Source organism: Acanthopagrus latus, chromosome 3 (assembly GCF_904848185.1).
Source record: "Acanthopagrus latus isolate v.2019 chromosome 3, fAcaLat1.1, whole genome shotgun sequence".
NCBI classification, from domain to species: Eukaryota; Metazoa; Chordata; class Actinopteri; order Spariformes; family Sparidae; genus Acanthopagrus; species Acanthopagrus latus.
In genome coordinates this window covers 808,271-820,369 of record NC_051041.1, presented here as the reverse complement: position 1 = coordinate 820,369, position 12,099 = coordinate 808,271, and the positions used below count along the sequence as shown (strand labels likewise).

Here is a 12,099-nt window from a genome sequence, read left to right as displayed (position 1 = left end):
TTTTCAACATGTATGATATATATAGTCGACTGTAGCTGAACTCAACATATCATGATACTGACCTACACATTTACATATTGACATGTAGATTTAGATTGTTTTTGTTGTTGTTTAAACTGCATATCACAGGGTTAGGGTTTTAAAAAATGCAAAGTACAATCTGTGTTTCCAGTCTAACACTTTATTTAAAGTTATACAAATTCAAGTTGAAACAACAGGATGTTTGAGTTTTTCCTGCACTATTTCAAGGTAATGAAGATAATTCATTTCACATGTTGCAATCCAAGGTGCATAATGAACTGTAAACTGTAGTCCCTTCATGCTACACACACACAGACCATCTATACAAATATGTATCCCTTTTTATGCATAGTGTGCACTACAGTGGACAAATATTTGTAAGACAATATGAAGCGTTACAGCTGGGGTAAAATGTCCCATCCTCGTGGTGGCTATTAAAGCCCTGTACCCAACTGCAGTGGATCATTTGTACCTGATCATAATGCAGAGATATGGCATCATTAACTCAGAGACAACTGGAGAAGAACTGAGTACATCTGGACTACATGTTAATCCTGAACTCCAGGTGTTAGAATTAAATGTATTCAGATTTTAATAACATATATTTTATACATTTTCTGAGTGAAAGTACCTTAAAAAACATGTATTTTTAAATGACAGTGGAAATCACCTTCATGACAATGAAATCTATTAAAGTTGACAAGTTTAGATTATGGGGATAAAACACTGGTCCACAGACAAAGCAATACTGTATGTCAGTACTCCACTTCTGTAATAATTAACTGATTTTCTTGCATTTCCATTATACAAGTTTTAGAGGTGCAGATTTAAATTTGTGTTTATCCAAACAGGATCATAATCCAGAAACAATGTGAAAATTTGAGTGTTTTTAATTTCCATGGTAATCCAAGCATTAATACATAACACTTTTTCTGATTTTTGCACATATGCTCCAGTGAATGTGTTAATTGAGGTCAGTCGCATTTGCAGCCTGGCAGAAGGCATCAGTATAAACCTTACCTGCAGTAGTACTGCCAACCCAGCTGCAGGCAGATACACCTGGTACAGGAGGACTGCCTCCAGCTCCCCCCTCAAGGTGGCCTCAGGGCAGGTTCTGTCGTTACCCTCTCTGAAGCGGTCCAACACTTTACACTTTACATATGTCAGGCAAGGAACCATGTGGGAGAAAAAACTCTGATGAGGTGCTGCTGGAGGTGGATATTTCAGAGAGTGAGTACCCAAACTGGAAGAAAGAGAAAGGTGGAATGACATGATGTAGGCCAGGTGGAGACACAGAGACTTATGTGCAAAGACATTTGTCTTAGTCTGACTTTTCCACAATATCACACATCTATCAGTCATTTCTTTCCTGTTGCTAATTTTAAACTAAACTTACATTTTATCAACAAACCTGTGTGTCTAAGACTTTCTTTTGTTATTGGTGATATGATATGATATGATATGAATAAATATGATAAATATAACTGAGGCAGTTTTTTGCCATTTGCACATCTGATATTGAATTATCCCCCATAGGAGGTCAGCCACAATACACTATAACACCTGGTCCTTGGTGAGTTGCCCCCCAAATTTGCTTTAGAAGACATCTCATATTTCTTAATTTCTTGGTCATTTAAAATGGAAGTGATGGTTCCAAGAAAATGTTGATAACCATCTAAGCCAAAACTGAAAAAGGGAGGAGGAGGGTCGCGTAACATATAGCAGAATGTCATCTGCATACAGCCTAATTTTCTGATGGTTTAAATTTTCAATTCAAGAAAGTTACTGCAAATTATGGGTCTTACAAGGAACAACTGGTGTGTGTGTGTGTGTGTGTGTGTGTGTGTGTGTGTGTGTGTCCTCAGTGAAGTGTATCAGTCTCTGCAGTAGCTTCCAGCTACAGCAGTCAGCTCAGTTTCTGTTCAGTCTGACTGAGGGAGGTTTTTGTACGACGGTTTTTCACTGTGTGAACACACTCTGACTGTTGATGCTATGTTCACTCTGACAGTAGTAAACTGCTGCATCTTGAGCCTGAACTCCACTGATGGTCAGAGTGAAGGCAGAGTATGATCCACTGCCTGTAAAACGATCTGGAATCCCTGATGCTCGATAGGTAGTGTAGTAAATGAGAAGTTTAGGAGTTTCTCCAGCTTTCTGTTGGTACCAGTGCATACCGCGGGATGGCTCAAAGGCATTATAATAAACATCCTGACTGGTCCTACAGCTGATGATGACGGAGCCTCCCAGAGCAGAGCTCACTGCTCCAGGCTGAGTCACTGTGATCTGACCTCTGGACTCTGAGGACACAGAGACAAAAACATAAAGCAGCGTCATGGTTTTGTGGGCTTCATTTCAGAGGGACGGATGTTGATAGAGGAGAGGAGTTTGATTCTCTGGACTTTACCTGTGAAGCAGCAGCAGAGGAGAGTCCAGATGAGGACGCAGGTCAAAGTCATGTTTTTGATGAGGAGGATTTCTGTGTCTTCTGTTGTCATGAAGGACAGCTGTCAGTCATCCAGTGTTCAACTCTCAGGACTATAAACTCTCCCAGAGCACTGGAGCATGGTGCTGCTGATGCAAAGTGGCTCTCTATGGAAATGCTCTGACTGACTCCAACAGGGACTTGGATCACTCTCATCATGCTGCTTATCAATGGATCAATCACTCAAATTATTTTATATTTCCAATAACAATTTTATGACTTTTGGCTTGAAACGTCTTGAAAAATGTGTTTCACAATGTCGTCTGTCTTGTTAAATTAAAGGAATGAGTAATTTAAGAATCTTTAAAAGTGAACATGTATGAAATAAAAACATACATTCTGTAAATCTGTGTCTCTGTGTTATCATCACTTTTCACATCACCTGATAATATTTCACAATCAGAGACTAATTGTGTTGAGTCTGTTTGTGTCAAAGTCAGAGAGCCGTGTCTCTCTACAGTCAGAGGTTTTTGTACGGCGGCTCAATGAGTTTGTATCACTGTGGTACACGTTCGGTGGAGGAACCAGACTGGATGTTGGAAGTAAGTCAAATGTTTCAATGGTTTTATTATTTCAGATTCTATTTTTTCTTTTTTCTACATATTAGAAGGAAAATAGTCTGTTTTTCGAATAAATGTTTAATTATTGCCCAAATATGTGTCAGTAAGAGACAAAGTTTGCTGTTGAAATATAAATTCAGAAACTTGTTGTATTAAAAATGAAATGCTAAGATGGTAAATAAATCATTAATTCCAAATTTAATAGTAAAGTTTTATCTTGAGGGCTTGTAAGTTTAGTTCAGTGTGTCAAAGTCAGAGAGCCGTGTCTCTCTACAGTCAGAGGTTTTTGTACGGCGGCTCAATGAGTTTGTATCACTGTGGTTGACTTTTGGTGGAGGAACCAGACTGGATGTTGGAAGTAAGTTTCTGCACAAATACTAACTAATACACTGTGAAGTAATTTTGTATGTCATGTTTTGGGATGTTTGAGGCAGATAAATATATGTTGTTTTAATTCCAACACTTTTAGTCTTCATGTTTTAATTCTCCTCCTTTATCATGGAGGCTAACTCAGAGCAGCTTTACTAAACATTTCTTAATACATTCCTGTCAAAGTCACATTTAAACAGCCTGAAGTGTAGAAAAGATAAAACTGTAAACCTGTTTTACAAATGTTTTGTAAGAGGAGATATATTTTTTCACCTCAATGACAGCAGTGTTCAAAATGCTCCTCTTGTCCAACATTTGATTGCAGTCGGTTCATTTTCTGTGTTTGTGTATGTGTCCACTAAATATTTTAAAGTCACATATAGTTCAGGTTTCGTCTGATTGTGATGAGAAAGTTTGATGTGTTTTATTTCCAGTGTAGTTTGATATATTTCAGCTGATTCTGTTTGATGATTCTCTCTGTGCTGATATGCATGAGAGGCTTCTTAAAGGGAAGTGAAACAATGTGTGAGTGAGTGACTGGTGGAGCAGAAAAACCATCTGACTGAAACTCCTTAAAGGACTAAATCAACTCTCACACAGTGAAGGTGTCCCAGTGTCTGCTGGTTGATTGACAGCAGTGTGGTCCCTGTCCTCTAAGCTGATTGGTGTCTCCTAGGTGATGTCCGTCCCACCCTGACGGTGCTGCCCCCCTCCAGTGAGGAGCTGCAGCAGGGGAAGGCCACGCTCATGTGTCTGGCCAACAAGGGCTTCCCCTCAGACTGGAGTCTGTCCTGGAAGGTGGACGGCAGCAGCAGCAGCAGCAGCAGCAGCAGCTGGGAGCAGAGCAGGAGCCCCGGGGTGCTGGAGAAGGACGGCCGCTACAGCTGGAGCAGCACCCTGAGGCTCCCTGCAGACCAGTGGAGGAAGGTGGGCTCTGTGACCTGTGAGGCCACCCAGGGCTCCCAGACTCCAGTCTCAGAGACACTGAGGAGAGACCAGTGTTCCCAGTCCTGACCTGACTCACTGGGACTCTGCTGCTGGTTTTACTCTCATACTGCTCTCAGTCTGCACTCTGTAACTATCTCTCTCTGTCATCTGACATGTTTCAGCAGCAATATTTACCAGCTTGTTGCTGCCTTTCAATATTATTTCACTGTTTCCACATAATAAAGACGTGTTGATCAAAGAAGTTGTCTTCATGTTTGTTATTATCAAAGTGTGTGAATGATTTTATCTTCATGGTGTCAGTGACTTTATTAACTCCAGAGACAAACTGAGCTGTGATGATTTTAAAACAAATGTGTGAGATCACATCATGTGCAGCCAAATACACTGAATATTAAAGGAGGTTGTAAACTCAGACAAAACTCAGAATTATAATTTAATGAGTACAAACCAGTGATGACAGTAGTATAACTTCATGACTTTTTTTAAATAATTAATAAAATACCATCAGGAGTGTAAAAAAAACAAAAAACAAACTCTGTTGTAGTCGCTTCAGAATTGTCTGTAATAATACAAATTTATACAAAACTCATGGGAGGAACAATTTGATTAAAACCCTCAAATCATCTCTTATTACTGCGTGAGATAATGATAAAGACTTGTTGTTTCAACTGTATCCAAAGGAAATGCATTAACTTTTAAGAAAATCAAGAACATTTTTGAATATTATGTCCTAAATCTGTAATAAACAGCATGATATCATCTGCGTAGAGAGAAATAAAAAGAGTGTGATCAACAAACTTAACCTACAAAATATTTATGTGGTGCTTCTGCTTCTGAAACCAGCTGTTTAATAGATTCAATTCTAAAATTCAACTGATAAATATTTGGGTTTCTTTGAAAAATGGTAGAAGATTAAAAACATGTTAGTAATTTTAGTGTTTACATGTTATTAAACTGTAGAACTGAAGTATTTCAGCAGAGGTTGGCATCTACACACAGAAGAATGTTTCAATCCCTGTTTCACTAAAAGTATAAAAAGCAGAACTTTTTGGATTAAATACAGTATATTTAGTGTTCAAATGTTGAAAGTGATTATTATTGAAGATATTCTTGTAGTGAAACCTCTGTTGTTTAGTGTCAGTGCAGCTGTTGAGTCAGATCAGTTCCTCTCCAGCTGAGGGAGGTTTTTGTACGACGCTTTTTCACTGTGTGAACGGGAAGCTAGAACTCTGCTGACAGTAGTAAACTCCTGAATCTTCAGCCTGAACTCCACTGATGGTCAGAGTGTAGTCAGTCCCAGATCCACTTCCACTGAAACGATCAGAAACTCCAGACTGACGGCTTGTAGCATAATAAATCAGGAGCTGAGGAGCTTGTCCAGGTTTCTGAAGGTACCAGTGGAGGTAGTTACTAACACTTGTACTGGTTCTACATCTGATAGAAACAGTCTGTCCTGCAGCAACAGACTGAGCTCCAGGAGACTGAGTCAGGGTGATTTCTCCTGATGAACCTGGAAAACATGAAAAAGAGGAGAAGAGTAACTGAGACAAATCCAGTTTGAAGAAAGATGATCAACATCCAAAGAGAAGAGGATGATTTGTTTAACATGGAGAACAGATGGAAGAAGGTCCATGCTGCTTGTTTCAGTGTTTCTCCATCATAGCAGAACATCACTGTGGTGAACCTGGTGGCATCCTGAAGCAAAGTTTTCAGCAGAGAGTCTCACCCTGAACAAGGAGCCCCAGGGTGGCCAGCAGTAGAAGCAGTGACATCATCATTGTGCTGCCGGCGTGTCAGTGGCTGTGAAAGGCCTGGACAGCCACTGATCAACACTGGCCTCTTAACGGCTGGGAGCAGAGAGGCAGGACACATATGCAAACACACAGAGTCAGTCAACTGGAGCTGAACTCAGTGATTACTCTCTGATATAATAATTCACGCAGGGAAGTTTTGAGACACTTTTAGTTCTGAAACCTGTCTGTTGTCATGGTTCAGCAGTGATGCCTCTCTGTTGCCATGGTTACTGAGCTCAGAGAGAGAAGTGAAACCAGTTTCAAGATCAGTTTCATCCGATCTGAGAAAGATGGACAGAAGCAGCAGCCTCCTCTGCTGCAGCCATCGACTTCAATCAAATTCTATTAACTTCCCTTTACTGCCACTCAGTGGTGATACTGGAGTCTTCTGACAAAAGATGTGAAATCTACAAATATATAATTTAATATATAATATATATATATAATATATAAATATACTTGACATAGTTTTTATGTGCAATCACAGCTTCAGGTCAAGTATTGCACAATATTGTGTTTATATGTATATACAAATTAATTCTATTTCTTAACTTTTTATGATGTTGTTTATTTTTCTATTAATATTATTAGTTTTTGCAACACAAATGTCCTTTGGCTGCTGTGGCAAAGACAATTCCGGGACAATAAAGGAATTCTGATTCTGATTCTGATTGAAACATTTGACATTAAAAACAGTTGATCAGAGTTATTGCACATCTTCATCTGCTTTTGCTTTCTTCTTCTTTACTTTATTTTTACTGATTGTAAAGAGCCCCCTGTATCCCCTTACAATGACATATTTTTTTATATTAACTGTTTTTATCATTGTTGTTTGTGTCTTTGTTTTTTATGATAAAAAATATAATAATGAACCTCATTTCGATAGCAACTTTAAATACAGAGTTTATAAGTGACAGAGTCGACTAGTGATTGGAAGGTCTCTGGTTCGAATCCCGGCTCCGGGCAGGGCTGAGTTACATGTTGAAGTGTCCTTGAGCGAGATACTGAACGAGACACTGGGTGAGGAGACAGCACTACACACTCTCCTCCAGCAGGTGGCGGTATACGCAGCTTATTAGTGACGTGTGTAGCCTGCGTTAAAATAAAAGAAGAAGAAGAAACGGCACCGGAAGTAGTTGTATTTACTTTGGCTAACATGCTAACTTCTTCTGTTTCGCATCAGCAGCATCTGTGTGTTGATTCACTACTTTAAGAGGACTTTGTGTTATCTGTCTGGATGTTTGACTCCAGTCAGCGAAGAAAGGCTAAAGGACGTTAGCGTTAGCTTGCTAGCAGGTGACGGAGGCTGATCTCGACCACAGCTTAGAGAAGCTTCGTAGCTTCAGTGGAGATCGGATTGTGTGTTTCACGGACCAAAAATGTCCAGATGATCCTGTTTATCTGAACGTCCCACATCATTATCTCCTGCTGTCCCACGAAGCTACAGTTAGCTTAGCTCGCTAGCTTTAAATAGACGGACTCGAACGTAATGTAACATCACAGCGCTCATCAGAGAGAGCAGCCGGTTTTTCTGGAGGACAATCTGCGGAGTGAAAATGTCTAAAGTCCAAACGCTGAGAGTTGTTGTGAAGCAGCGACTAACTGCGGCTGCTGAAGAGATATTTGAGCTGTTTGAAAGAACGATAGCAGAGTACGAGGAGGAACTGTGTCGACACCGGAAACTACTGGACGCTGTTCTGAAGCCTCAGGTCCAGTTACACAGAACAGGTCGGTTCTGTTTACTTGTTATTCTCACTTTACACTGAGACCAGCTGACATCCTCTGACTCACTGAACCAGGCCAAAGTCTTTACTCAGTCACAGTCAGTAAAGACTGACCGGCTCCCGTTTACAGGTTCAGGTGGTCGAAGTTAAAAACAGTCTCATGGTATAAAAAGTAAAATATTCATATCAGCTGTTTGGAAGAAACTTAATGGGTGATTTGTGTCCTGCAGTTAAACCAAACTATGTTACAGAACCACTGCAGCTGTGACCACTAATAATCTTTTTCCTCCTGCATCTAAAGCAGCATCAGGCCTGTAAACTGGGCCTGTTGGCACTTTGTCTCCCAGCTAGTGTTTAAAGTTGAAACCATACAGTTTCTGTCACATTCACAAAAAAAGGAACTCCTCCATCAGGGGGAAGATGAGGAAACTAACCTTTCATAATTAAATCAGATCTGATAAAATTAGATCAGTGCATCACTGACAGCCTTCATTCCACCGGTCATGTCTTCATTACCGAGTTTTGTTCCCACCAGGAGCTGATGATGTTGACCTGATCAGACTGTGTGTATTTCATCATCTCTCCCTGATTTTTGTGATTTAACTGTCATTGAGAAGGTTAAGTAGGTAAATCCTTACACCATGTGTCTGTTTTAAGTGTGTTTATTGTTCATATTTCTGACATTGATGTGCTGTTGATCCCAAGTCTCCACACAGGGGTTTTATTTTGAAAATTGAGCATATTCTGTTAGCACTGCTCTGTTCTGCTGTCTGACTTCCTGTTTGCTCTGTGCTGATTGACACGGCTGCAGTCTGCTTCTGTCAGAAGGCTTACTGTGAATTCTCCGTTTAGCAGAGCGGGGAGATGCTTCTGCGACATGAGCATCGTATAGACCGGTCACGATCAGGATCAGCGAAAGTATCACTAAAAAACTTGGAGTTTATGCAGCAACATGGCTGCTTTAATCACAGATCCCACACATTTAATAAAGACTTTGGATGTTAAGATGAGAGGAAATTACAGTTTTCTAAAACATGTTTTTGTACTATATTTCTCTCCACAGACGTCCAGCAGCTCTTGGAGAGTGAAGAAGAGGATCCTCCTGAGCAGCAGGAGTGGAGCTCCAGTCTGGACCAGCAGGACCCACCAGAGCTGCCACACATTAAAGAGGAACAGGAGGAACTCTGGACCCGTCAGGAGGGAGAGCAGCTTCCAGGGCTGGAGGAGGCTGATATCAAGTTCACCTTTACTCCTGTCCCTGTGAAGAGTAACGATGATGATGAGGAGGAACCTCAGTCCTCACAGCTTCATCAGAGACAAACTGTCTTTGAGTTCAGAGATGCAAAACCTTGGACAACAGAAGCTGATGGAGACTGTGGAGAACCAGAACCCACCAGGAACTTCAATCCAGATACTCATTTACAACCGGTTACTCACGATGAGAAGTCACACTCGTCTGAGCTTGAGACTGATGACAGTAATGTTTGGGAGGAAACCAGAGAGCCTCAGACATCTTTCAACCCTCTGCAAAACAATGAAGTACCTGGAAGTGATGTGGAGAGTTATACTAGAAAAACATCGATTAACTTCTCTGAATTAGCCCCAAGCTTTGAACACAAGGGACGTCAGCAGAAACACACTGACGTACAATCAGGAGTGAAACCATTTAATTGCTCAGTTTGTGGTAAAGTATACCACTGTAAGAGTTCTTTAAACTCTCATATGAGACTTCATTCAAAAGAAAAACATTTCAGCTGCTCGGTTTGTAAAAAAACGTTTCCATGGAGGACAGCAGTTGTGTCGCACATGAGAATGCACACAGGGGAGAAACCCTTCAGTTGTTCTTTCTGTGCCGCAAGATTTGCCCGGAGCTCACATCTGACCATACACTTAAGAGTTCACACGGGAGAAAAACCTTTCAACTGCTCAGTGTGTAAGATGAGTTTCCGCGACAGCAGCACTTTGTCCAGACACAGGAGAGTTCACACGGGGGAGAAACCGTTTAGTTGTTCAGTTTGTGGTAAAAGATTCACACAAGATGGAACTCTGAAACGACACCGAACTGTCCACATGGGGGAAGACGGCATTTCATAGCCGCTTTTGTTATTGAAGACTCACTCTGCTCACTCGCTTATAAAAAAAACACACACACACACAAGTGTGTTGTGAGAGCAGCAGAAATAAATGAATCTGCAGAGACGTTTTATGAGCCACATTTTACCAGCAGGATTAAAACAATGAGGGACAGAATTGACTCAACACTGATCAGTTTACAGCTGTAATACAGACTCCAAAAGAAGGGGATCAGCTGATATTCACCTCGTCTGCTGCTGTTTGTCTTTACTTAAATAAGAACACTGATTGATGCAACAGGCTGATATTTATCTGTTGTCTCACATACATTTTGTGTTGGTACATCCCTGAGCTGCTGGCTCGTCACATCCATACCATCAGCTTAGAACACTGTGTAAATTCATATATGTATCATGAGTGGGTCTTTATCAGATTTAATGAATTATCACAGAGAATCCTTACAAAGTGTCTGCTAATGATACATACACAAGTTTCCTGTCTTTAGTTAATTGGAAGCAGTTTTTGTTGTGCTTCAGTCAACAGTACAAATAATGTTGTAGACAGTGAAAGCTGGTATGATCCATTTAAAACACATGAAGAACAGGAAATCATTTAGAAATACCTCAGTTCAGGCTCAAACTGTTCACTGTAACAAATACAGATTTTGTTCAGACAAGTTTCTCATCTATGAACAGACTGCTTACTGAGAGACTTGATGACGGAGTTGAAGGATGAGGATCAGAATGTTCATCTGTAGTTTCTTTTTTTTTTAAGTTCAGTAATTTCCTAAAACAACTGCTCACTGTAGCTTTAATGCACATTATACTACACAGTGATCTTATCTTTAAAGTGGTGATCTTGAAGATTTCTTGAACTAGCAGCTGTATTTTTGGACCGCACTGCTTCCCAGAGATCCAGTTTCACCTCTGTGGCGTCTGTCAGTCGGCAGCTTTGCCTCCATGTCATCGGCAGCAGTTATCTGCGTTTGTTGGGCTGTGACCGTTAACAGTGAAGTTAAACATTTACTCCCAACACAAGAAGAGACAGAGCAAATAAAACTGTTATGTTCTGTACCAACCACCTCCTCTCCCTGGTCGACCAGCCACTGCTGGGTGAAAGCGTCACTAACTGTGCGCCGCTTGTGACATTTTCCATGGAAAGTCACCACTGACACCCAGAGTACATCTTTCATCAGTGGGCTCAGGCATTTGGTGATAGTGACTTAACAGATATTTTTTCACATGAAAATCCTCCAGATTATTTAAACTCTATTAACTTGAGTATGAGAAACTTGATTTACTGTTGGGATCTCTCCTTTACAACCAGTGTGATGAAGTTTTCCCTGATGTCCCCTGGATGGCAGCAGAGTCCCACTGAGCCTCATTCAGAAAAATGAATTCAACTTTTCCTATAAATGTGCCAAAATGAGATCATTGGTGAAATAAAAATGCCAACAAGACTTTAACAGTGTCAAATCTGCCATCATTAATCTGTAAGAAGAAGAAAATGCTGTGACATATTTGCAGATTGAACATGGATTTTGTTATTTTTCTCTGCTCTGTAGCTGGTTTGAATTCATGCCTAAGTAATTTAAAGTTTTGTTGGAGAGTAGAACATTTTGAAACATCTGTTCCTGATCCGCTGTGTTCTCCAGCTGCTACATCACAGTTGACTTTTGAAATCCCTGCAGGAAGTGTACAGTCTGCCACCAGCCACTCAAAATATTGTAAAGATTTACTGCTGGTTTAAATCACTGTATTCATGTTCATTTGAGTTACTGGATTTATACTTAAATTGTTTCAGAGTTTTGGTCACTGTTGTTATTATAGTTTGTAAAGTAACTTGTAACTGTTGTCTGAAGTGCTGAATAAATGAAATGTACACCAGCAGATTCTTTCTAATGTGTGGTACCACTTCAGTCAGCTGATGTCCGACCTCGTCTCGCTACACTTACAACCCTAAAACTAAAGCACAATTCACTAACCTTTCAGTACTTCTCATTTAAATGTTATTTACAAAATCATACTGTTGCTGAACACCTGAGTTACGTCACAGATATATTTCAACACACAATCACAATCAGCTGCAAAATAATAGTGCTGCTTGCATGTTTATGTATCAGTATTAAT

General features: G+C 40.3%; 1 protein-coding gene and 3 gene segments (V, D, J or C); 2 read left to right on the top strand and 2 right to left on the bottom strand.

Annotated features, from left to right (window-relative positions):
- The window catches only part of LOC119017301 (zinc finger protein 501-like), a 108,126-nt gene extending 96,267 nt beyond the window's left edge, over nucleotides 1-11,859 (top strand). The window contains exon 2 of the mRNA XM_037093944.1: nucleotides 8,961-11,859. Within this exon, the coding sequence (XP_036949839.1) occupies nucleotides 8,961-9,991 (1,031 nt within the window). The 3' untranslated portion in view covers nucleotides 9,992-11,859. The remainder of the gene's footprint in view (nucleotides 1-8,960) is intronic.
- LOC119017320 lies at nucleotides 1,840-2,673 on the bottom strand. The segment is given in 2 exon segments: nucleotides 1,840-2,318; nucleotides 2,426-2,673. Coding segments are annotated over 2 exon segments (429 nt in total).
- Nucleotides 3,303-4,621, top strand: LOC119017330. The segment is given in 2 exon segments: nucleotides 3,303-3,421; nucleotides 4,109-4,621. A coding segment is annotated over 1 exon segment (267 nt).
- On the bottom strand, nucleotides 4,928-6,264 carry LOC119017324. The segment is given in 2 exon segments: nucleotides 4,928-5,890; nucleotides 6,107-6,264. Coding segments are annotated over 2 exon segments (360 nt in total).
- Nucleotides 11,860-12,099: the final 240 nt, after the last annotated feature.